The sequence below is a fragment of the Sitophilus oryzae genome, unplaced genomic scaffold (genome assembly GCF_002938485.1).
Source record: "Sitophilus oryzae breed Bouriz unplaced genomic scaffold, Soryzae_2.0 scaffold_249_pilon_pilon, whole genome shotgun sequence".
Lineage (NCBI taxonomy): Eukaryota > Metazoa > Arthropoda > Insecta > Coleoptera > Curculionidae > Sitophilus > Sitophilus oryzae.
In genome coordinates this window covers 460,694-488,208 of record NW_022146806.1, presented here as the reverse complement: position 1 = coordinate 488,208, position 27,515 = coordinate 460,694, and the positions used below count along the sequence as shown (strand labels likewise).

Genomic DNA, 27,515 nt, shown 5'->3' with positions numbered 1-27,515 from the left:
TTTATGTGTTATCTGTGGTTTTATACCTGTGTTTATACAAGACCAAATTAAGACTTAGTTTGTGATTTATATTAAGATCTTTCTTATATTTGTTATGTCTTAATCTTAATACTATATTATGCTTTGTCTGGAAAATAAATGTTAAAATATCTTAATTTTGCATATCCTATTCCATCCTTCCATTAGGAAAAAAATGGTTTATAAATCATATATCACATATGCTAAGAAAATCACATAAATTAGGTGTAAGAATAGAGAATCTTAAGGTAGCAGAGAAATTAATGCAATATATGTATAAGCAGATTAAACAAGGTAACTGTTAATGTTGCTGAAGCTGATTCTACCATTTTAATTACGGAGGCTAAAAGGCTTTTTAAATTAAGGCCTCCGTAGTTTTGATGGATTGTTAAAAAAAAACTATTATGAACATTACATGGAGCTACAGCATTTAAAAATTAAAAAAAAAGAAAAAACTTGGACACATCCCTTTTAATTTCCCGAATTTTTAATAAAGCCCTTTTTAAACGTAGCATAATAATCTAGAGCAATTAGATTAATTATAGGAATCTAGAGTTTTATTTCTATTTAATTTTATTGACTATGAAAATACATAATAAGCGTTCCCGTTTCACGTGTTGTGCGAAATATTAAAATAATAATATAAATAATATACCGCGTACTATGATTGAAAAAAATAGCGTCAGCGATGACTATGAAATGAAGATCGCTGTCATTTTATGGGAAATGTTCTCAATCGTCATTTCCCAGGACACTGGACGCCGTTTTTTCGATTATTCGGTATATATTGACAAAAAAAAACACTGAAAAGCACATATTTGTTTTCTACTGAAAATAATTCCAAAATAACTTGCAATCGGGCAACATCAAAGATATGCGCATGCGTAGTGTCTGTGACTATATGCAGCAAAAACTCGTTTCAAGGTCAGCCACCGGATCCACACCATTACCTCTTTTCTATATATTTTTCGAAACTACCCAAAGATTGACATTCATGTTTGTCCAATGGCTAGCGAAACATCGATGTTTTTAAAACATCGATAAACATCCCCAACACTAACTGAAATTATTAAAAAATTGAACTTTATTCAATTTATCCCCCATTCTTGAACATAAATTTGTTATTTGCTATAGAAAAGGGCGATTTTATCAAAATCAAAAACATAAAGTAACAAAAAATCTTTGTTTCAACAATGTATTCTTTTTTTACAAAATAAAATTACATGACTAACTCCTTATGTGATACAATAAAAATTCACACTGGAACAATTAAATAATTTGCCATTTTTGTACATAAAACTTCACTTTACTTTGACACTCCAACTAAAGCCGGTCGTAACACCCTATCGTGCAATTTGTATCCAATTTTTGAAACTACTACAACGGTACCTGGTTCCTTGCCTTCCACTTCCTAAAAAATAATTTGAATTATAAATACATCTCAAATAATTTGTTACAATAATACCTGTTGAAATAAGGCTTCATGGAAATTGGGATTAAACTTTTCATTTAGAGGATTAACAGGTTCTAAACCATGTCTTTTAAATACACTTTTTAGTTGCGCATCAGTCATAACCAGACCTTCATATAGGCTCTTTAAATGTGGATTGCTATCTTTAATTTCATCTTTTGGAACTGTTTCAGTTGCTTTACCCAAAACATCAGCTATATCGAGCAAATCTTTACAGAAACTGTGGATACCATAAATTTTAGCTTCGGCAATCTGTTTTGTCAGTCTCTGTCTAAGATTTTCACCATCTGCTAGTGCTCGTTTATATTTATCCTAAAACAATGGAAATTTTACAAGGTGAATACCTCAAACAATAATACTTCTTACTAAAAGTTCTGAATTTTTTTCACTAAGTGTCTCAATTTGTTTGTTGAGTTTGTCTAATTCTTCATTGATTTTGGAATCAGAGGTACTTGCTGTAGTCTCCTGTTCGGCTTTTTTACTTTCTTCGACGGTGTTGTATTTAATTTTTGATAACGTTATACTTCTAAAATAAAAAAAATGTAGTTTCATAGTCCAAACCGATATTAAATTATACTGTTACCTGGAATTAAATAACAGAGATTCCCCGATAGTTTGCCCGCACTTTAAAGCATTTCTTATACAAATTAGGGCCATTTTATTGAGAATTTAAAAGAGATTTTGAAATGGTTTTTGGACGTGACTTTTATCTAAACTGAGGTTATGTCACCGATAGATTAGGAACATTTTGACGGATTTTAAATTGCAGATTTTGTTAATGATAATTTTGCAATTTTATGTATATTACTAGAACAATTTACCAAAAATTTACACAAACTCCACGTCTATAAGACAAATTTCACAATTTCTGGAATTTTCTGTTTAATCGGAGAAGTTATGCAACCACAGTATGCAACAATGTAAATTTTTATGTCATTTATTTTATGTTGGCTAACCTTGTCTTCCCGCCAGTTTAATCAAGGTTTAAATCCTTTTTTTCTGATTGAATGTAGATAATTTACAAAGGGCAAGGATTTCAACGATACAAAAATTCAATACTGTTTAAAGTTTTATTGAAATAAGAGCTCGAATTATATAGCACTATTATAAGCATTCTATTTATTACATATCATGTTAAAAACCCACTAAAAGCAAAATATCACTTATTCACATTCACAAAAATACAACCACGTACAAAATGAAACGGTTTTTTAAATCGTAACAATGAATGATGATTTGCAATTGGACCAAAAAGTATTGCTTAAAATTTAAACTTACAAACAATAAATAATGAGATATGTATTATACAGAGTAATAAATTAAGCAAAATGACAAACAATAATCAAAAAATAATGAGACGATTCAAGTTATCTGAATTATAATTAAAAATAAAATAAAAATATGTTGTACCCTCAATATTAAAAAAATATATAACTGTAAAAATAATTATTTAGAATCTGACTCAAATTAAATAGCATGAAACATCTGCATAATGAAACTAATTTTGAGAGTACAAAAATATTTAAAAAACAAAACGCAACTTTGCTATTATTTAAGATACATTTTTCATATAATATATAAACTTTTTTTTTTGGAAATGTGAATTTAACACAACTAAATTGTACAATCCAAAGGCACACCTATTACATAGTTGTTAATATTTTTTTCTCTTACTGTACAACGTGCACTTTTTGTTTTAGGAGGGAACAGAAACGGGAGATCCTTGATTTTGATATACAGCATGTCCCAAAAGGTACAATGTGAATAACAAATGAAATTATATCGTAAAAAAAGTATAACGAAAATTTAAAATCATATTTGAATTTCTTGATGTCTACTATATTGGGCGTTTTAAAACCCATGTTCCTATGAGATACAGATACTCAGTAGAAATTATGATAATCATCCTGGAACAACTTACAATTTTTTAACCACACCCTGTATATTTTATGGAACAAAAGCTTTGACAAAAGACAATAAATGTTTACATACCATAAGCCAATTTCGAGCGAACAACCGTTGGTTATGGTTGACAGCTAAATGCTTTAAACGTCAGTTGTCTACCGATTGGTTGACAACTGACGTTTAAAGCATTGTTTATCTGTCAACCATAACCAATGGTTATTCGCTTGAAATTGGCTATAGGTTAGAGTTTATTTTGAATAATGTAATATAATCGATTTTCTACTAATTTGGTAAAACAACAAGAGTGTTTTATGATGAAGTATGCCTTGCTTGATGACAGAAAAACAATTCTTATCAAGTCAAAGTCAAAGCCTGCTTGATCATAATAATATATTATAGTATTCCATTAAAACAGGGGTAGTGAGACACATTATTTTAATAAGAAAATTTAAAGATTTTAATTCTAAATTTAAATATGAACTATTTATTCCAATTGATTCCTTTTATAAAATCTTAATCATAAAATATTTTTAGAGCACACTGAAGCCTAAAAGACATAGAAAAAGAAATCGGCTACAGTTAGAAGAAAAATCGGGACTTCCTGCAATAGACTAAGCTCCCAACGTTACTGTAGAATATACAGCGTGTTTAAAAATATTACAATTTAAACTAAGGTAGTGGTGCGTGTAAACGTTCGCCAGACATGAAAATCGCAGAAAATCTTAAAACCTACTAATTGCACTTGACTTATTGCGTTTGGTTTAACAACGATGGGCAACTAAAAAACAAGAAATAAAAACACGAAAAAGAAACGTAATAGGGATTTTAAAATCTTCGCGTTTCAGTGTCTCGACGACTTTTATACGTTTATTTTATCATTTTTTTACACTTATATATCTTGTGCTAAAGTGTAAACCTACTCACATCAGAGGCAGACTTTCTAACGAACACTATTAACGTAACAAATACAAAATACGCGCTAACTTAGTTTATTTTTTAGGTTAATAACAAAAAAAAACATATTCTAATAACAAATAATACATATACATAATGGAGATACAATCTTAATGTGATCAGGAAAAAAAAATCCTAAGTTATTATCCTAAAGCTAGACAGTGACCCGCAAGTATGTTTTTAGACATCAGATTTCTATGTCAAATAACATTTCAGATTGAACAGTACTCTAGCTCTAGCTCGGTAATATTCATAGTGACAGTTGATTTGACAGACAGAGAAAAGCACGAATTAAAATGCTATTTCTACTCCTACTATGATGTCGTTTTTATTCAACCTCATGATATATCTGAAATTAGTAGTGTTTATATTTTCTGTTCATGCATATTAACAAAAAAGGAATGTGCTTTTTTCCCTATTTCTTGCTAGTAGAAAAAAATCTTATGTGTAAAACAAATGAGATCAATGATAAAACTATTCCTTGCTTGATAACTGATGAATTTATCCTATAAAATATACGTATAAAAATATATTTTTCGTTCTGCTAGTGTAGGTAAAAACAATCGATAAAACGGGCAAGAACTAATTAATACATAGTGTTTCGTTGGCTTAAAAAAATTGATTTAACTATTAAAGCTGGTAAAAATAAGAATCCTCAATAAATATGTTAAAATTATCTCCACAATAAGTTTTTTCTAAAAGTACATTTTTTAATTTAAAAAAATAGACATTTCTAATAAATATATTTATCTAGAGTTTTAGCGCATTTTTGAATTAGATTATTTTTTTATATTTTAAACTAAGAATACGCAAACCAAAATTTATACGTGGTATTTTTGGACAAACTGTATATGTAGTAAGCACATAATTGCGGGTCAACTGTCAATAATTCCAGCCTTACCGTGTTAGAGGTAGTTAATAATGAAGCCAATGTAATAAAAGGAAAAACATATAACACTCACTTAACGTAACAAAATTGACCTTCGAAAAAACATCAAAAATAGAAGAAAATATTTTTTTACGTATTTTTTATCTTTATCATAAATTTACAGCTATATATTTACGTCCTATATATTTTGAGATACTTCGAACTGCGGCAGTGTAAATAACATAAGCCAGAAAAAATGTAACAAGGAACTACCACAGAAATTTATTTTAGTATAAATATATTATCTGGCACTTTGTTATTTTATATCTTCGCACAATCAATTTGTTGATTAATTTACCTTTCAAATCCATAAAATCAACCTTTTTATCTTTTTCTCTCTCCATATTGTAAATAAATATAAACTAATATTTAACCCCTCTCAGATAATATAGAAAAATACGTAAAAAAATATTTTGCCGAAAAATAAATAGCAATTTAAGGGAATAACAGATTGTTTCTGGATTGAGGAATATACTTTTTTGAGCATAGTTTTACCACTTTATAGCCTAGCACTAGCGGTAGATGATACAGCTATAGTAAAGTATTCTAAAGCATAAAAATCAATATGTAGTATGAAAAATACATTGCAAGGCTGTCAAAAGCATGACATTTTATACAGTTTCGGCTTTACATGTAGGCAGGCGATTTATTTAACGTTTTTATAAAAATAATAAATATATAAATAAATATGTAATTCTTCTTATATGTGGTCCCTAAAATATGTCATCCTTTTAAACATTCCTACTCAAAAATATTAAAAATTAATTTCATATAAATTAAATAAAATCTTAACAAAAGTATGTATGCACTTATTAGACGAAGTCTACCTAAGACTATATAAAAAATTTGGACAAACAGGATCATCACTTCAAAAATTTCATAAATATAACATAATAAAATTTGAACGAAAATGTTTTTCTTTGCTTGCTGTGACGCTATTTTTTTCATGTTATTTCTGTAATTTAAAACTAGGTATTTAAAAACAATATTTTCTAAATTAAAAGAATATTTTATTAAACAAAATAAGAACGCCAAAAAAAATTAAAATAAATATTTACCAGGACCGTATTCTAAAAAATCTACCTCCATCTGCCTTATGTAAAGCCCTACTAAAAATAGATTTATGAAAAAGCGCAGTGTGTGTGTGTGTGCTGTATGACCGATAGACAAGAAAAAAGGTCATTTATTATTTTCTTTTTAATCACTACAATTACATTTTTAAGTTACTGGCAACAGTGAGAGCTAAAATGGCACCTGAAGATTTACACGTTTCCTCTAGCTTACTGGGTTCCTCTTTTTCCTATTCGTTATTGTTGAAATAGTCGGAAGCGTTTCCACGACATATTGGGCAAGTTCTGTTCGACTGTGAAAAGAAAAATATATATTAAAAGTGATACAATACAGAAAAATAAATTTAAAGTTAAGCCACAGAATACTTTAGCTATACAGAACCGACAATAAGCGTCGGTTCCTTTGAAGTACGGTAATCACAAAACACTTTCCGATGCACGTCATCAATCATCGACATTGACACTAAAGTCTATAAACATGACTAAATGAAATTTTGGCACAAATTTTTAAATTTGTTGTATAATGTAAGACACTGTGCAGCTCTTCATTTTACTTTATAGAGCAAATGATTGTAACGGATATTTTACTTAGATTAAAGCTGCAAAAATAAGTTTAAACCGAATTTTATTATTTCTATGTTGGTCACATTGCGCCGTGTTCAGCAATGTAGTCCTTTATTATTTGACAATAATTATCTTAGTGTCAGTCATTATTTTGCATAATATTGTGTTGTTGATGAATCTTTGTGAGTAATTCTCGTTTTTAGCCTATTTTCATAGATTTTTTTTAAACACAACAGTTCTTTTAAGAACTAAATTTTTGAGTTTTTGTATTGCATTTCTTGAAATGCAATACAAAAAAATTTAAACAGTCGAAGCAAAGAACTTGTAGCTTCCCTGATAAACTATTTTGAACGAGAACGTGACAATAAAGGTCTTTTATTACCTGATTAGAGAAGTAACTAACCACTTTCAACGTTATTTCTGCGTTAGTTTTTATTAAATTCTGTGATTATTAGTTTGTACATTAATAGCACCCTCTTACTGTTATTACCACTTATGCCGTTGTAAGATGTACATAAATAAATACCCCATAATAACGCTTAGAATAATCTTCATAATGGACTATTTTTTGCAAATATGTAATAATTAAAATAAACTATAAAACAAATAAATCAATTAATTATTAAAATATTAGTTATTAAATTAAAAATAAAACGTAAAAATCTTTAAAAAGTGATATAATAAATATATTGTTTGTCAATTTTAAATTAAGATTCATCTCATAAATCCATCACAATCTGGCAGCGCTGTCGCCATCGCTTGTCACTCAAAGTTGATCACTCACGTGCATCGGAAATTGTTTTGCGATTACTGTACATATTTTTTTGAGCTTGAAGTCATATATTTTGACAATTAAACTGAATTTTACACTGAAAAAAATCTAGAAAATTTCACTGAAATAACTTGTTAAATGCAGTGGCTATTCTTGTATTTTCGCATTTATTTACTACTTGTCAAAAATAATTAGGATACGTCAATTTGATGAATTTTACATACTACTGCAGTAGTTTATCTGTATTTTTGTTACTATAAATAAGTCTATTAACTTATTAGAAATATATTTTTAATCAACTTCTGTAATCAATAATATTTATTGATTCAATGTAAAACAAAACCACCAAATTGTAGAGGCTACTTTATATTTTAACACATAAAAATCTCTGTGTGTGTTCTATAATATACACTGAAGTGAAACTTCTTACTAACAGTACAGAATATCTAGCTACGCAACAGAAGCCTCGTTACATGTAAAAAATCGTAGGTCTCAAAAGGAGACAGGCTTTTAAAGCCTGTCTCCAAATCAGATATTTTGATGCGGTAGTTTCACTACTACATAACAGAGGGTGATAAATTTAAAAGAAAACAGTTTTCTACAAACGAAATTTAAAAGAATTTTATGCAATGTTGCCATTGTGTAATTTATATTGTAATACTTCCTGATAAAGCCTACGTTCAAATTTGCTACATCGTTTAAACATATTACAATAGATTAGAGCTCTTTTTTCAAACGTTTAAGTATTTAACTTGCCATGTTAGTTGGAGTTAAATCTTACGAGCTGAATTAAAATCACTGACGTTTGATTCTAACTGAATCCTAAATTTTGATTGTAATTCGGCGACAATATAATAAGTATTGTTCTACTATTATGACACCACTTCCTGACGTTCGATTGTGTTCATACCGTATGATCGGGAAAAAAAACGGCGTTAGCGATGGCTATGAAAATCGCTGTCATTTTATGTGTAAATTTATATGGGAAATGTCATCGATCGTCTTTTCCCAGCCAACTGGACGCCGTTTTTTTCGGTATCATACGGTATTTGATATATACTTGCGTATTTTTCATGACATTGCAATATTATGGTACCATGAAGCATATCCAGTGATACCGTAATATAGGAGTACCATATTACGATACATGGCGTTCGATTGGGCTTAAACTTGGTATATTACGTGACATTGTAATATTATGGTACCATGAAGCATATCAAGAGGTACCATAATAGTACTATATACGATACCATTTCCTGGCGTGCGATTGGACTTATACTTGGTATAGTAAGTATCTTCGGTGCCATTGTAATATGATGGTACTATGATGCATATAAAGTGGTACCTTAATATAGTACCATATTACGATACCACTTCCTGACGTTCGATTGGGCTCATATTTGACTATACTTGCGTATTTTTGATGGCATTACAATATTATGGTACCATGAAGCATATCAAGGGGTATCATAATGTAGTACCATATTACGATACCATTTACTGGCTTTCGATTGAGCTTAAACTTTATATACTACGTATTTTCGGTAACATCGTAATATGATGGCACCATGGAGCATATAAATTGGTACCTTCTATAGTACCATATTATGATACCACTTCCTGACGTTTATTTATTGGGCTCATATTTGATATATACTTGCATATTTTTGATGACATTGTAATACTATGGTACCATGAAGCATATCAAGGGGTACCATAATGTAGTACCATATTACGATACCATTTCCTGGCGTTCGATTGGGCCCAAATTTGATATACTTGTGTTTCTTTATAAAGATTTGTTTAATTAATAATTTTAATTTATTTTACGAATTTTAATTTATTGTACGATGTCGTGACAGCAACTTTTATGCCGAACTAATATATTATTAATTGTACCTGTGTCACTTTTTAAAATCTACCTAGGTATATATAAATAACATGGCAAACAGAAAAAAAATTGTTATTATAGTATTTTTTTAGTCAATTAACATTTTTTGTACTGCATTTTAATAAATCATTTCCATTATTATTAAACGTATATTTCATTACTAACGTTTCAGCATTAATAAATATCACTATCAATCGCCCTGTATATTATTAATTTTAAAGTTAATTAAAGTTATTTTCTTAGTTAACATAATAAAGTAGTGTATATTAAAAATGTATTTTGAGAGCATATGTTTTCTAATTTATTTTTTTATTTTTATTAATTTATTATAATTTTAAAAGCCAAACGAATAATTAATATAAGTGTATCTGACAAGAAACGAAGAATAGAAAGAAATTATTATACACCAGAAAAAGAATGGGATGCCAATTAAAGTCTGTTTGAATCTGGCAACTGTGCATATTTTGCCAAGCTTCAAGGCCGTCGACGTGCCGTCGATCTACGTCGATCCAAAACCGAAAGTTGAAAATTTCCAATTATATTCTGATTATGATATTGTCGCGCCATCTAGTATTTTATTTTTGCAATTTTAGCTCTTTCATTTCGAGTATTTTTCTGTTGAGTAGCTAGATATTTTGTGCTAACAGCTATAAAATTGGAGGATTTGAAGGCCATGTTTGAAAAGTGACATATAATGCTGTTTTAATATAAATATTATTTTCAATTTATTTATGTAACATGTACATTTTCTGTTTCCGTAATAGCCTGCAAATTTTGTGAAATACCACCCAAAAATTTTTTTTTCTTTTATGCAAATGCCTAATCGTGTTAACGCTTAAATTTATTTAAGAAGAGAAAAAATTTTGAACCTAACCAACAATTTGTATTTATAGTGGTTTACAGTAATTCTGTTAAATTATATGAATATTCTCGTTGATTATTGGTTTTGTTTGGCATAAATATGACATGTCCTCCAATGAAAATACGAGTTGCTTAACTCTAATAATTCTAATTCTGAGCTAGGAAATGAGCTAAATGCTTTACCTAGACCGTTATTCAGGAGAATCGATGAAAACATGCATGAAAATTTACTTCCTAGCACACAACCAGAGGATATACAGGGTGTGCCAGGCTGAGCGTGCATTAGAAGTTTCTAGAGAACTACAACAACTAGCTCGGAGATTTTTTGCACATCATAGTTTCACAACGGGATCTATCGATTAAAAATATTTTCAATATGGCGGCACTTCCGGAAATACCAGAAGTTGACAGCAACTTTCTTATTTTAAATGGGTGCCCCTATTTTTTATTACATACTTATATTCTCTGTAAAATTTTATGGATATTGATGTTTAACACTCTATATCTAACATTGACCGTTTTTGAGAAAAAAATATTTAAAATTTTTGAACGAAAAAAACTGCCTGTCAAAAATATGAGTATAGCCTAAACTTCAAATTTAGTGATTACCACAGCCACTGTGCCATAAACAAAAAAACTTGTGGCTATCTATTTCAAAAATTAAATTGTTCGAATGTCATATAATAATGGCCGCAGCTGTCATAGAATTGAGCGATTAAAAAATTATCATAAATAATTTTTTTCAAATGGAAACCCACTTTTTTTTATTTTACTAGTGAAAAAGCTTTTCAATTCGTTACTTTTTGACTATACATGTTTCTATACCTAAAATAAATCGTTTTTAAGTTATTTAAGATTTAGTTTTAGAGCGTATATTCTTCTTCATTTTATCTAGCTTCCTTTGACATTAAGTGTCAAACGGCTAGACAATTTATTTCCATCTGTCAGAAAACGAATTATCTGAATTTCCTATATTATAAATACTGCCAACTTTGCGCTGTTTTTTTTTTTTTCATTATACGGAATATTGTTAATAATATCAACTATTAAATATCATAAAGAACGAAAATACAAGATATATTTTTATAAATACAGTTTTTATTATTTCACTCTTGCTAGCCCGTGCGTCAAGGTCATGTCAAGACTGTGGTGTGACACGGCCTTGAACTTTTTTACTCCCATCGCGCATAAAGAAGTTTCACCTCAAAAATAGAACGTCGCTGATAAACCAGAATTTAAGTCGGCCCCATTAAAATAAACACCCTTCGCGTTGTTCATAATTTTGTTGATATACTTTCGCCTTTTTATTTAATGATTCAAATATTGCGAATAAACAATTTTTTAAAAACAATTTCAAACTTACCCTAAGCCATTTATCGATACATTTGGCATGAAATTCGTGAGAACATGGCAGAACTCTCAGTGTCTGTAAATAAAAAAAACGAGTCTCAGAAAAATAAGTCAACCTAGAGGAGTTAAATAAATAATAAAATATTTGTTCTTTTATTTTTAATTTAAAAATATTTCTTTTGCTAATTTGACATTGCTCACCTGTCTAGCCTCGAAATCACACATGCACACCACACAAGAAGTCTGATCTCCTTCATGAGTGTCGGCATTGTATTTGTAGCTCACTAGCTGCTCGATTTCCAGCTTGGCCAATCCCCTTGGCTTAGCCTCGCCCAACTGCTCAGCTAAATTCAGCAGAGCCTCGTAATTCTGAAATAATAACAAAATGTAAATTTTTTAATTTAAAAATAATTTTAGGCTATCGATATGTAAATATTTATTACGTAGAGTAAATCATAGACTTAAAATAAAATATAGACTGAGCATCTCATTCATAAATAGCTAAATAAAAACACTAAATCACCACAATACACCAAAACACTTTTACTTTTACACTGGACGCGCGTTTCGCTAACCATGTTAGCATCATCAGCAGATGATTATAAACTCGAGTGGAGAAAGATTCGTCTAAATATTTTTCGATACCGTTTGATAGAGAGTTATCCCGTGGTCTAAAAGGAATTTTTAAGAATGTCAATTATAAACTTGTGTATAGTGCTAATAATAAATTACAACAATTATTAGGTAATCCAAAGGATAAAACATCTCCACTGGAAAGGTCGGGTATTTATGAAATTTCTTGTAAAGATTGTAATCAGAAATATGTTGGGCAAACTAGAAGATCAATATTAACTAGATTTAAAGAACATTTAGCTCAGATAAGATATGGTAGACCGGATAAATCTTGCGTTGCCGAACATATTGTTGATAAAGAACATTGTATAGATCTTAATAATTTAAAATTAATTAAACAAGTCTCAAATTACAGGCAATTAGATGCATATGAAAGCATCAGAATTAATAAATGTAAAGATAGTATGAACAGAGACAACGGTCCAATTCCTTCAAGTTCTTTGTTCCTACTACTCTAGTGGCGGAAATCTAACTTACGCTCAGTAGGCTCTGACTCGGTTGGCTAGATTTTGCCACGCCCACTCGGTGCCCACTGAGCGAGTATATAAACGCTCAATTTGTAGATTGTACTTCAAAAAAAAAATAATTGAGTTTATAATCATCTGCTGATGATGCTAACATGGTTAGCGAAACGCGCGTCCAGTGTAAAAGTAAAAGTGTTTTGGTGTATTGTGGTGATTTAGTGTTTTTATTTTGCTGTATAATACCAAAGGTTCCAACCCTCAACTGTAATCATAAATAGCTGGCAAAAGCGGTCAGACATTTGCCTTGTTATTGTTTTAGGTTCTAACGAGTGTGACACGAGCGATAGATAGGTTGTCTCCGTCGTAACGGTCGTTTGCTGACGAATATTTACTGTCCTCCATTCAGGCAGTTGTGCAGCTCTGAACTGTTCAAGAACGCGATACTCTCACTCCATTCAACTGAGTTATAAAGTTCAGAACTGTTCCGCGTTATATGGAGGCACCAGGTTATCGCGCACAGCTCCTTTCAGAACCATTCTGAGTAGCTCAGGGCGTAAAGCTCTGGAACTTGAAATTCGCGAATGGAGGACAGCAATTGCAACACTGCGTCTCGTTTCTCAGTACACCTGCCCTGATTTGACTTCTCCGTATCATAGGCGTGTATATTTTTTTTATTTTAATGAAGTTATAATTTATAATTCAATTAAAATATATTGTATTTGAGCTTCTTATAATTTAATAAGATTTAGTACAGGTTTTTAAATAAAAATCTATAAAAAATAATTTATTATAGAGTAAGTACATTATGATTGAAAAAAAAATAGTAACAGAGATAGCTATGAAATGAAGATTCCTGTCATTTTATATGTGTAAAATTACATGAGAACTGTCATCGATCGTCGTAGATTTCCAAGCCAACTGGACGCCTTTTTTTCGATTACATGGTATAATAAAGGTGACAATACATTATTTAATGGCAAGATGCAATAAGTATGAAGCTTTTTTAAATAATATGAGTAATGTAATGAATAAACAACAAAGACAAAAAAAACAACAAAGTAATATTAATATTACAAGTTCTATTAATATCACATTGATGGATATATTATTCTGATATAGCAAAATCAGATTTACTTAGATAATTTATTTAGTAGCATTGTAATATTGTTATGGACTTTCTCGATTTATTAATGACAAACAGAAAAAATACAGATTTTACATTTTACCATCATATTATCTTAAGCGCCTTTCTACAACGACGCCACTGACTCCAACTGGTAAATTGAGAGTTGCATACCAGTCAAAAGTCATTTCAAGACTTAAATGGACTATTTAAATAAAATTTCTTGCAAATTTGGCACTGGCGAACCATATTTTATAGTTGTTGAATAGAAAAAGTAACTAAAATAAACACTAAAGGACTACAAACTAAGAAATGCGATAATACAGCCAGGGATATTGCGGCAACAATGCTTTACTACGCACGTGCGACGCGTACTACAAGATAATAAGTGAGCGAATAGGCGACCTCGCGTCTAATCGGTGTTGCCATATTGTAAAGAATTTATGGTTTTTAAATAGTATCCGACTTATAATTTAGTACTATAAGGACTAATTAATACATCTATGGAATATTAAAACCTACTTTATTAAAATGCAGTATTAATATTTCAATATGTGTATAATAAGAAAAAAATATTGATAATATTATAGACGTGACAACATAGGCCGGATGTGGAAGGCTCGGTAGGCTGTACTCAGAAGTAAACATGTGTATAAAAAATATTGTTTGACCGAGTTTAGATGTAAATAGCGTAGACTATGGGTACTAAGCGTAAGTCTATGGGTATAACTAAATAAATGACTAAAAATTAAAGACATGATATGGACTTACCTCCGTTTCAGTACTATCCGAACTGCTCAGATCGGTCTGGCTGAAGGGCGACATCGGCGGGTTAGAGAACATGGCGAGGAAGTGCAGCAGGAAGCCAGAGTACCGGGCCGGCGTCATTAGAGGAGTGCTGTGATGCCAACGGTGGGCTCGGGGTGGTGCTAGGCGAGCCCCGTGATGAGGGGCGCCTCTCTGACGTAGGAGGTCCAAGGGGCCGCCTCGCGCTTCGGACAGGAACAATGAAGCTGCCGATGCTGGGACCTATAAGAGAATGTTTTGTTTAACGCTTTTCGCTTTGAGTCAATTCATCTGAGAATTTCTCCCCCAATTGAGGATAAAAATAATTACACTGATTAAATAATTATATCTCGAGCACAGCCGTAGAATACCATCCTTTTCTCGAAGGTATTAGCGGTACTTTTGACCACCCTGTAACTTCGTTGTGGAAAAAGCAAGAATATTAATTTTAACTAAACATGAAAACTCGGAGACATGTTGATTAGATTACCAAAATATCTCGTAATTATACCTCATAGTTTATGAATTATCGCTTGTCAAATTTCAAAATTTAAGGTACTTCTAGATGTGTCACAAACTTCAAATTTGGAATTTCAGCTTACAACCAAAGGAAAAAATGAAAAATCTCGAAATATCCTTATGGATTAAAAGTTAGCTGTCTAGCCGTTATCGGTAACTGACTTTCCAGTCGAGAAAAAACTGTTACAACGAAACGAAAAAAGTGTTACAAACTTCAAATTTTGATTTTTAGGTTGCATTAAACTTATAATGTATATGTACGGTTAAAATGGATACTTGGCTAGCTTTCAAACTAGCCAGCTATTTTGCAAACAAACAGCAAAAGGCCCGCGCTTGGCAGTTGGACCAGTTGGAAGTTTGATAATACCGCGTTTTAAATTGTGAATTAATTGGCGAAGGTGCCAGAACCGTTAGAGTAATAGTAGTTGCATAAATTGTGTTGTAAATAGTATAACAACTTATACCGCCTTGTGTGTACAGAGTAGGGAGTTTTCGTTGCTTTAAAAAAATTCAACGGTACGGTTAACGGATACGTAACCATAACCGCTATTTTGACAGATAAAAAACAGTTTTCGGACTTTCGGTTCATCGGTTCGGAGCCGACATACGATACGATAACCGAAAACTGACAGCTGACTGAGAGCACAGCCCGTAGCGTCGTGTTTTGATTTTTGGTTTTTGTAGTGTTGTTTGATTTGAAAGTGCTTTATATGACTTTATTGGGTATCGCTATAGAGGATGAACAATTTACTTTTATTGGACTCTAGTGATGAATCGGATTTGGAGGATGCTATGCTGTTGGAAGGGTTTGAAAACAACATCGAATATCGAGCAGAACTTTATGGGGAGTTCAACCTAGAAATATTATCTGACCAAGAGTGCAAAGCTAATTTCCGCCTTGAAAAAAAGACATTCCTCGATTAGTTGAAGCACTAAGAATTCCCAACGAGTTTAATACAGATAAAATAAATAATCAAAACATAAACAAAATAGAATGAGGTTAGGTTAGATCTGTATTCTTCAATGTTGTGTTCTACGGCGCTAGTGCGCATGTGTACCGCTATGTTAACGTCTTTGGCTAACGTCCGTAAAATATCGGCAGTTAGCGATTACGATATACGATAATCGAAATTGAAATGTCAAAGTTGTCAATTAGCGTTAACCGGAATTGCAATTTGTAAGCAACGAAAACTCCCTAGTGAGAAAAATAAATTCGTTAAGTATTTTATCGTGAGTTTAAATTAGTGGACCCACGGAATCCGTAACAATATTAACTACAATATGCCATAAAAATAAACTATAAACTTAATTTCTCGCAAAAATACACCAATGTCGTTCTTCCCCTGGACCCTTCATATACTAAAATTATTATATTTTGTAATTCCGCATAAACCTTTCTCAATAAAAAATCCCATTCGTTCCAAACTTCTTGACACACACTGTATATTAGACGCATTCTTTTACCTGCAACGGAGGAACGTGTAACGAAGGATGCGGCGCCAAATGGGCTTGATGCGTCTCCCCGCGATGTTGCAACATTTCCAATTCGGCCAGCTGATGCTCGGGCCTCGTACCCAAGCCGTAATGTTGATGGTGTCCGGGGGGCACTGCTACCGGTGCGGGCGCGGCGGCGAAAGGCGGCGGGGCCAGACAGCCGGCCAGTGGCGGCGGCACTTGGGGCACGAGCGGCGCACCTAAAAGTAACAATTATTCAGAATTGGTATAGGAAACTAGCGGGGTGAGATATAGATGCGCTAGAGACCAGCGGCATCCATCACTTGCGTTCGGATGGTTGTGTTTATGGCTAACGTCCATAAAGTTGAGGCTGTTGCAAACTATACGAAGATAAAGAACATTTAAGTATAAATGGTGTAATTAATATCAATTATGTATCAAATAATTTTTAAGTACTCAAGGAAATAAGTAAAAAACATAGAGGTGTCCTAACTACGAATAACATTGATTTGTAGTCAATTGCAACGTTACTAGAATAATTTACAGCAGCGACCATATAATGAAGTCAAGAAGGCGTTGCCTAACCATGACAAAATAAATTGAGTACCAAAAATGTGTTGAAGTATACTGATAGTACTGATACTCTGGTAAAATGTAAAGCATATAAATAAAAATGAGACTGTGGATCAACCCCTCTAGGTTTATTTATTTCTGTAAGTAAATACTATATTCTATTCCTCAATATATGTAGTTTATAATGAACATACACATATTTTAGTCACACAAGGTATAAAATAAAAAATGCGAAAAAAAAAACTAAATAACGTTAAAAAACGTTACTAAATGACGTTTGTTAAAAACGTTATTGCTTTTTTAAAATAATGGGTTTTTCAAATAAAATGTTAATTGACTTTTACCTAAAAAGTTCTTTGTTTATATGGGGAAACAAAAAAAAAACAATGTGATCAACATTAAAAAAACGATTTACAATAAAAAGATGCAATTTGGTGTGAGGATGTCCCTTCTGAAATCATATTTTTATATAAATAAATAAATAAATAAATGTCTTTATTGTAAAAAAATTTTTCAATTTGTAGACAAAGGTAAACTAACAAACAAAGTAAAAAAACAAGGTACACAAACAAACAAACAAAAGATAATACAAAACATTATACAAATAATATTGTCAGTCTTATTGTTAAAATAAACATTTATAAATGTTTACAATGTCAAAGAACAAAAAAATAAAAATAATATTCAAAAATATTTAGCTAGTTTATAGTAAAATATCAATGACCTCTAAATAAATTAATTTCAATGTCATTAGTAAATATAGCAATAGCAAACATTAGACCAGTGTTTACAAGATCAAATTTGATTTTCAAAATATAATTCATTTACGGCGTAGAAAGCCTTGTCTAGTAAATAAGAGTTCAATGCTCTGTGAAACGAAAAAAATGATGTTATGGATTTGATTTCAAATGGCAGGTGATTGTGCATTTTTTTCGAGTTGTATAATATTGAACTTTCAATAATAAATTGAACTAAAAATAGAACTTTAAATAAACTCTGAGCGTGGGGTAGGTAGATAAAGATCTTGCTCCGCGTTCCTGAGTGGATAAGTGTGAGATGGCCTTTTTTGAGAAGCTGATACATGTTTACGTATTAGGCAAACGGATTCAAATATAAATAAGGAAGGAAGAGTCAATATTTTTAATTCTGTAAAAAAGTCCCGGCAATGAGTTCTGCTGTTTAGTCCCAGTGAATATCGAACAGCTCTCTTCTGGAGCTTGAAAATGCGGTCAAATTGAGTCGCACAACACGTACCCCAGAATGGAAGGGCATACCTGAGGTGCGACTCAAAAAGTGCATAATAAACAGTTCTAGCCACTGACAAGTTAAGCTCCTTAGAAACAGACCTTAATGCAAAACAGGCAGAGCTCAATTTTTTCGACAAAGCTTCGATATGCATGTCCCATCTCAGAGAATTGTCCACAACAAGCCCTAAGAATTTTACAGATTTTACGACGTCAATGGTGGTGTTGTTAAGTACAAAAGGCTGCAACGAGTTTTTATACGACAAAGCTTTAGTTTTAGAAATGTTGAGACTCAGGAGGTTCGAATCGCACCAAGATTTAATGGTGATTAAGTCATTTAATATAATCCTATGAAGTGCCGTGATGTCCTTGTTGCTCCAAGTGAAGCTAGTGTCGTCCGCAAAAAGACATATTTTGCCACTGATGTTTATGTTAGCAATGTCGTTAATAAAAAGAAGAAACAAAATAGGGCCTAGTATTGAGCCTTGTGGTACTCCATATTCTATTGGCTTGCTAGAAGACAACGTGGTATCCACCCTCACAAGTTGACTTCTGTTGCTCAGATACGACTTAAACCATTCGAGAGATGATCCCCTGAACACATAGTGCTGCAGTTTATTAATTAGGATCTTATGATTTACACAATCGAACGCCTTAGAAAAATCACAGAAAATTGTTGCTGTAGAATGATGGTTGTTTAGGCTGGAGTAAACTTTATTAAGGAGGGAAAACATAGCGTCATTTGTGGACTTGTTGCTTAGAAATCCAAATTGATATTCAGTAGATATTTTGTACTTAAACAGAAAAGATACCAGCCTTCTTTTAACCAACCTTTCTATGATCTTAGATAGCGTTGGAAGGAGTGCAATTGGGCGATAGTTAGAAGCTTCATCTTTGTCTCCTCCTTTATGCAGAGGAATGATTATTGCCGTCTTAAGACATTTTGGAAAAATACCATTTTGGAACGACATGTTTATTAAAGTTGTTAGGTGATTCAGAGTGCTTTCTGGCAGATTCGAAAACATTTTTAAAGTTAGCCCGTCGGTCCCAGAAGAGGATTTATTTTTGATGGTATTAATTGTACTGCGAAGCTCTTCTAAAACTACGGGCGAAAAAAAGAAACTGTGTAAGTTTACATTATCATTAGAGAGATAAGAAAGTGAATCATGAGGAGGACATATGGTATTAGTTAAGTTTTCGCTACATTTACAAAGTAATCGTTAAGGTTCTCAGGTGAGGTAGAGATATTGCTAGACGAAGAAGCTTTGTTTCTCAATTCATTCACAATAGACCATGTTTCTTTAGCAACATTACCAGAATTGACTATTCTCCTATTATAATAAAGGTCCTTAGCGGCTCTTATAGTCTTATGATAAATTTTTCTGTATAGTTTTACGTAATCGTGGAAGAAGAGACTGTCTGAGAATTTTTTTAAGTGAGATAATGAACGCATGTTTTTAGAAGATATGCGTAGACATTTAGTGGTCCAAGGTTTATTATGCTTATTTTTTATAGGCCTAAGAGGAAAGGATTTGAACGCTAGACTGGTTGATGTTTTTACGAAAATAGAAAATTCGGTGTCGACATCATAAGAGCTAGTATCCCAGTTGGTTGTTTTACATAAGTGGCTGAACTTTTGAGCATTCTTTTCTGAAAAAATACCTCATAATTTACGAGAGGCATTTTTGATTTTGGACTTCATCGTAAATTCAGTTAAAACTGCTTCATGATCAGAGAGTATAGAACTATTATTTCTGTGTGTCATTATAGAGTATTCAGTTAGCTATTCTACTATCTGTATTTATCCTCAGCCTAATTTTGAAATATTTTTTTCTTCTAATCAATAACATCAGAAGTATGCATTAAATCCATAAAAAAATCGTAGTAAACATGGAGAACATATTTGAAGACTTGAAATGAAAACTGAGCTAAGTACCAAAATTAAAATTTTGATAAAATCAATGTTTAGTTTAGTGGCACTTAGCACTGATTTCATTAGACCATGCGCGAGATCTTTGACGCTGTATTTAGAGTAGTTCCAAGGCGTTGGTCACAGCCCGTTTTATAAGCGATTTCAAGTGAAAAGTAATTTTAAAAATTTTTGGCATTTAGCCTGATTTTCATTTCAAGACTTCTTTTGGTTCAACTTGTATAAGTAAATACCTTTTTAAGCTCATTGTATATTATGTTAAGGCAAACGTCAAATTGAAAAAATATATATATGAAAAACCCTTATTACTTTTTATAAACCAATTGCTTCTCAATTTTTTGCACTTATTCATTTACACCCTGTATAATAAAGCAAAAAATATAGGCCGTTACTAAATCTATTCGACAATCGAAAATATTCGGTATTAACTATGAAGCAATAAAGAAGCAATCAATTCACTGATTCTCACGTACGTTTCAGTTTTTTAATCTTTAGCTTATTTCTTTATTTTAAAAAATACAAGGTGTCCCAGAAATAAGTGCAAGTATTTTAACTGGTAGTATAGTTCAACACGTTATGAGGGTTTTTTCGCAAAAAAAAAATTTAAGATTAGGAATTTTTTGAAAAGTTTTTAGTTAAAAAACATAATTTCTTGATAATATGGCAACATAGGTAGTAGATTAAACTTACAAGAAAGAAAATCCAGAGAAGATCCAGTGGTTCTCAAAATTTGAGCAAAAAATATTTTTTTTTGGAAATTTTCAAAGTAAAATAACTCTGAAAAACGATAAAGAGAAAATATGTTTCTTTTATCGAGATCTACCTCCCTTAAAATACTTGCACTTATTTTTGGGACACCCTGTATAATTTTATTAATTTTTTTTGCTTACTTTTTAGTCTATTCATATATTATTTAGATACTAGAAAAACTTCGACAGTATACAGGGGGTTTCAAAAAACATGTGCCATCTCTCGTGGGGAGTTTGCTCACGCAAAAATAATATTAATTTTTCATATCAACATAGGTCCGATTCTGCTTTGTTTCGTAGCTACAGGGTGTTAAAGTCTTAATATTCTTTCGATTTATTATAATTTTCTTCCAAGTACTTTTAGTAATTCGAATGAAATTTTGAGAGGAAAAGTTGTCTAAATGTCTACAATGAATTTACAAAAATAGAAACTCTAAATTGAAGGCACTTTATGAATATAGACACCTATAATAGTAGAGATATACTAGTACTAAATTTTATTAAAACTATTAGCTAGCTGCTCATTTTAGTTTTATCACTACTATTTAAATGATAGGTCTCAGGTACCTAATTTCATTGAATGTCTTTTAGATACACAAATTTAAAAAGAAAGAACTACCTTTTCCAGGTAATATAGTACCTTATTTAATTTTTATTAGTGCAAGAAACAAAAAAAACCCAGTAGTTTTCTTTGCCTACACGTTTTATTGGCGTTATATGCCCATTAAATAGTCTTAAGAATAATACACCTATAATAGACAAAAGTCTAGAAATACAATAAAAATTATAGAGAAATTATACTGTTTGTTCCTCACTATATTATGTATAAATAGTATTTTTTCTATTTATTACTCCTGAGTATCAAATATTTATATTATTTTATAAAATGGATAAACACTAATTACCTTTTTTTAGATTTACTAATAAATACAGGGCGGTCCGAACTGTATTCCGGAAACTTATATAGCAGATACAACATATTCTACAGATAATAATAAGTAAAAAAGTTCGTATAAATGTATGTCCTAAAATGCTTAGTTTCAGAGATACAGTGTGTAGAAGTATAAAACTACCACTAACACCTGTATAAAACTACTGAGTAAAAAATATATATTTACGACGTTTTTTTCGTAAAAAAGACCTCTTGGTAAAAATCGCTACGAGTAATGGTTTCCGAGATATTTGGAATCGAAATTATCAATACCTGTCATCAATGACATAAATTAAACATGTTAGACTGAGCTCATAAATTTGAAATGTTTTTGTGTCAAAAGTTCAACAGAAACTGTTTCACCATCATTCTTTTGCAGAAAAATTTATGATTAATTTAAAAAAATAAAAATTTCCCGAATTTATTATTTCAGTGAAATAACTATCTATCTACTCAACGCGTTTATTTTTCATCAATAATGACATTTATTGACTATTTCCATTCTGAATATCTTGAGAACGGTTGCTCGTAGCGATTTTTATAAAGAGATATTTTTTACGTAAAAAGTCATAAAGATGTATATTTTTTCACAGGTACGGTTTATACAGGTACGGACGAAAAGTTATTACATCAAATTTCTCATGTCAAAAAACTCCTAGACAAAAATTTTCATCCAAATATTGAACTTACTTCAGAAATTATGTGGAGAAAATCGAAATAAAAATGAAACTTCTACACCCTGTATCTCTGAAACTAAGCATTTTAGGACATACATTTATACGAACTTTTTTACTTATTGTTATCTGCAGAATATGCTGCCGAAGTTTCCGGAATACAGTTCGGACCACCCTGTATATGTTAAGATTCTAAAGATAGTTTAAAAATATACCCATACCTTAATCTGATCTAAACTATGATTTTAGAAGAAAAAAATAATAAATGTGAATGAAGTTTTTAGTTGTGTATAAAGTTGAAAATTTCGATAGTCGAATTGGTGCACAATCTAGGCCCTTGACAAAAATGAAAAATAAAACTTAAGAAATGTGCCAATTCTCTAAGTTTTCTTAACATTTAAATAATAATTGCTAAAGACTTATTAACAGAAACATTAGAAAATTGACACACTGAAATTCTTTAAATGTAATTAAAATAGTACGTACTGTAAACATGACCATGTACATGACAGGAATGTAAGTGAGGTGGGGCTCCGGCCGGAGCAGCACAAAGTGAAATATGAGGAGCACCAGTCGGATAACTCCATACTGCAGTTGGCGGTCCTTCGTGGTGGTGGTGATGATGATGATGGCTCATAGGTATAGTTACAGAAACCTATTATAGAAAAAAATACATTAAAACGAGTTTAAAATAACATAAACAACAAACTCACTTGATTTAAATCAACCATTACAGCATTTTGATGTGGATGAGCATGCGCAACAGGAGGCGGACTAGGAAGGAACTGTTGGTGATGTGAATGACTAAAATCATTCCTGTCTCGGTATCTCGGTCTTCTTAATGGTGGACTACCCTAATAATAGTTTTGAGGAATTAACATCATAAACATAAACAAAAACAAAAAGTATAGTTTTTTACTTGAACTTGATGCGGCGTAGATGGAGGATGCTGTCTAGGTGACCTTCTAGGTGGAGATGGGGGGCCACCGGGCTGCATCTCTAAATGATGCCCTGATCTAGATAACCTCCTACGTTTACGCGAAGGACTTTCACTTTTTATACTTTCATCACTGGCTTGTCGGAAATATTGAGGTGATGTTTGTTGAAACTGCACTGGTGAAACTATAAAATAACATATAGGTATCTTACTGAAAATTAGGGTTTAATATGCAATAACTTACCTCTAGTAGGCCTTCTTTGAGAAAAATCCATCATTCCTCTTGGGTGGATATTTTCATTAATGTTACTATTTTCACAAACGTTTATGTGAAGTGGTGGAGATATATGTCGCCTATCAGACAAACCAGGCATAAGTCTGCGATCATTAAGAGTGTGATAATTTTGAGGGATAGTATGTCTTCTTTCTTGAGGACTATTTAAGTTGTGTCTTCTGTCTAGATGCTGATGTACACCTGAGTACAGTACAACCCAATTACATTAATTTATTTATTATTTCAATGAAAAAAATTCTTACCTGAAGCTTCATTGGAATAATGAATATGGTTATTTCTTGGAACTGGACTTAATTGGGAGTTTTTAGGGTAACCATGTACATAATTTGATTCCTTTTGATTTGCAGTTGATGTTAATGAACATTCCCTATTAAAATAAAATTATTTTATTATTATAGACAAAAAATATTTAGTTAATTTGATGATTCACTTACCCTCTATTAAAATTCTCAAATTCTCTATTATAATCTTTAGGATATCTGTTTGGCCAACGCTGCTGATTATGGGGGTGATTAGATCTATTTGGGTGGTTATTAGCATGTCTATTAAAACTAGATGAGTTTTTACGAGGTTGATTGTGGTTATTAGAATTCATTATTTAATTATCTACAATGTAAAGTCTTGAACAATGCAATTATTACGACAAACAATTCAACAACCTTGTAGCAAAAGTACACAATCACTATTGAGCAAGAAAAATGAGTAATTTTCTTATTTGATCTACACTATTGATCCACATGGAGCATTTTACACTAAATTGATATATTTGGGAGTGTAAATTAAATCACATAACCATAACGTACGAAATGCACAGCAACACACATTATAAACTTTAGAAAAATTAAAGATAAATAATAAATTTCCACTACAAATGATATTTTTTAGACAGAATATACAGCTATTGTTGTGAAATCAGCCACAAACACCACCCACGACCCACGACCCACTACTTTGACGTTTGGAAATCCCGAACTTTACTACTTCCAATTCTTATAAAAACCCAACTCATATAAAACTGATACATCGGAGGAAACAATCTTATTAATTAGAATACACATTATTACATTGAAAATTAAATAAATTTTTAAAAACAGAAACCAAATTTCCAAACGTGATTGGAATGAAGTAGGAAACGCAGGGATACCAACAGCTAGTAAATTAAATTAAAATTAATTCAACTTTCCGTCCTTTCCGTCGGAAATGCTGTCGATAAAATCTAAAACCCCTAAATCTAGGGACTTTGGTTGAATTTGAATCTTTCTGAATCTAAGTGTGCGAACACAGTGCAAGCAGGTTTGCCGCTTACTGGTAGCCAGCGCCAATCTGGGTACCTATTCTTGACATCGTTCGCAACTTTGCGTATACGCATCACATGTATTGTTATAAACAGGGTATCCCAGAAATAAGTGCAAGTATTTTAAAGGGTGGTAGATCTCGATAAAAGAAACATATTTTCTCTTTATCGTTTTTCAAATAAGTCCAAAATAACGGAGTTATTTTACTTTGAAAATTTCCAAAAAAAATGATTTTTTGTTCAAATTTTGAGAACCTTCTTCATGTGCCTTCTCCTCATCGGAGGTTGGCGACCATCAATTGGAATTCCTCCCTGTCTTGAGCCAAACGGATAATTGCACTTGCCTCTCCTATATTAAACCATGGCACTGGCGCAAATTCCGCATGCAGGAAAACCGTTTACGCCCGATGCCTCGTCGTCCTTCAGTCTTTCCCTCAACGATCAGCTGTAGGAAACTATATTTGTTATTTCGAAAAATATGACCAAAATATGCTGCTTTTCATCGTTTTATTGTAGTCAATAGTTCTTGGTCCTTACATATTCTTTCCAATACTTCGAGATTTGTTTGAGAACCACTGGATCTTTTCTGGATTTTCTTTCTTATAAATTTAATCTACTACCTATGTTGCCATATTATCAAGAAATTATTTTTTTAAATAAAAACTAAAAAAAATTGCAAAAAAATTCCAAAAATATTTTCAAAAAATTCCGAATTTTCAAAAAAAAATATTTAGAAAAAAACCTCATAGGCGTGTTTCTGGGGTTGAACTATACTACCAGTTAAGTTAAAATACTTGCACGTATTTCTGGGACACCCTGTATATGGTTACATAGTAGCGCCGCGCCGCGCCGCCTCGCGCTTATAACCTTGAAAAATTAAAGCGTGTTATCAAATCGGCTAGTTCACAGTGAAAGCAGGTAGGAGCCGTCAACCAGCGTTCATCGGCGTTCTCGCTTTTACCGGAACGAAAATTTATTTATTTCTGCTTTTGCAGGCGCCGACGGCGCACAGAGGGTATTAAGAACTAAAAGTTGGCCAAAATTATGTTTTATGATTTTTTTGCTTTTTTGCTAGTAATATTAATTATTAGAGGAGAGGGTGCTAATATGGAACCTCATTTTGTTTTTCCTACACAATATTTTTTCCTCTATTCTGAAACCCTTTCCACCGATCAAATAGGGCCATTCTGTGCAAAACCAAGCAATTGGATGAGGATGCTAGAACAAGAAAGTAATTTGTATATTATAGACGATATTTGAGCGAGGATGGGTGTTATAGGGTAAAGACTATTTCCTTTAAGAATCTATTTAAATCAATGTTTTTTTTGGCAGTGGCAAATATTGGCAAGATTTTTGTACATATTCCAAAGCTGGAGACTTTAAGCATTGAACGGATACTAATTTCCATGCGGAATATTGCCGAATAGTCTTACACCTTATAAAAATGCCTCTGATTTTTTAAATATAAAACATTATAAAGAAATAGAATAGAAGGAAACGTTTCAAAATAAAAATATGGCATAAAACAGGACTTGCCAGCTGGCTCTGTATCCATCATGACAGTTATTATAAACAATTTGCAAAAAAGCACTACAAACAATTCCACTATTTTATAATCTTAGAAATTTTCAGAATACACTCAAGATAATTCATACTTATAATTGAAATATATTATTTATTTGATAGTCAACTTACGACTTAAAAAAAGCTAATAAACGCGCTTACATTTAGTATTTATAGATTTGTATTCAGTTAAGATCAGGGCCCAGTCACTCTTATGGAGCATTAAATTACAAATTGACGATTCGGCCCACTATAGATGGTGCTAATTTACGTCGTGTATATATGGTTGCAGAACAGTTCTTCGTGTATGTATGGTTGCTTCAAACGTTACGATTGGCTCGGCGATTGATTTCCCTCTTCCGTCCACACAGTACTTCAAATACTCCTTTATTTATGCTTCAAACTATATTTAAGCTGCCTTTATTTTGTTTTTAATACAAAATATATTTCTCGTGCTTTTTATTGTATTCCGACTTCCGAAATGTATTTTTTAGTGCTTCTTGAATTATACAACTGTGATGAACTGCAACGAGATGAATTTTCAAAGTATAAGCAGCCTCT

The 27,515-nt window shown here is 31.7% G+C and overlaps 2 protein-coding genes across 2 annotated transcripts; both read right to left on the bottom strand.

The window, feature by feature from the left end:
- Positions 1 to 1,182: 1,182 nt before the first annotated feature.
- Positions 1,183 to 2,462, bottom strand: LOC115884453 (grpE protein homolog, mitochondrial). The gene is made up of 4 exons (XM_030903044.1): positions 2,073 to 2,462; positions 1,856 to 2,015; positions 1,484 to 1,801; positions 1,183 to 1,429 (listed from the first exon to the last, which is right to left on the bottom strand). Exons 1-4 carry the CDS (start codon positions 2,144 to 2,146, stop codon positions 1,325 to 1,327), a joined length of 657 nt encoding a protein of 218 aa, XP_030758904.1. The 5' UTR covers positions 2,147 to 2,462; the 3' UTR covers positions 1,183 to 1,324.
- An 83-nt stretch (positions 2,463 to 2,545) lies between these two features.
- On the bottom strand, positions 2,546 to 25,385 carry LOC115884418 (RING finger protein 44). Its single transcript, XM_030902979.1, has 11 exons — positions 24,532 to 25,385; positions 24,340 to 24,464; positions 24,047 to 24,277; positions 23,785 to 23,987; positions 23,579 to 23,719; positions 23,352 to 23,520; positions 16,774 to 17,003; positions 14,776 to 15,033; positions 11,986 to 12,153; positions 11,798 to 11,860; positions 2,546 to 6,639 (listed from the first exon to the last, which is right to left on the bottom strand). The coding sequence occupies exons 1-11, from the start codon at positions 24,690 to 24,692 to the stop codon at positions 6,577 to 6,579; spliced, it is 1,812 nt and encodes a 603-aa protein (XP_030758839.1). The 5' UTR covers positions 24,693 to 25,385; the 3' UTR covers positions 2,546 to 6,576.
- Positions 25,386 to 27,515: the final 2,130 nt, after the last annotated feature.

What these genes read in the sequence shown, in the direction of transcription:
- LOC115884453 (XM_030903044.1), bottom strand. Translation starts at nt 2,146, where the DNA reads ATGGCCCTAATTTGTATAAGAAATGCTTTAAAGTGCGGGCAAACTATC. An exon ending in TCTCTGTTATTTAATTCCAG is followed by an intron (nt 2,016 to 2,072) that starts GTAACAGTATAA and finishes TTTTTATTTTAG; the next exon opens with AAGTATAACGTTATCAAAAA. An exon ending in ATGAAGCCTTATTTCAACAG is followed by an intron (nt 1,430 to 1,483) that starts GTATTATTGTAA and finishes ATTATTTTTTAG; the next exon opens with GAAGTGGAAGGCAAGGAACC.
- LOC115884418 (XM_030902979.1), bottom strand. Translation starts at nt 24,692, where the DNA reads ATGAATTCTAATAACCACAATCAACCTCGTAAAAACTCATCTAGTTTT. An exon ending in TTATTCCAATGAAGCTTCAG is followed by an intron (nt 24,278 to 24,339) that starts GTAAGAATTTTT and finishes TACTGTACTCAG; the next exon opens with GTGTACATCAGCATCTAGAC. An exon ending in TCAAAGAAGGCCTACTAGAG is followed by an intron (nt 23,988 to 24,046) that starts GTAAGTTATTGC and finishes GTTATTTTATAG; the next exon opens with TTTCACCAGTGCAGTTTCAA.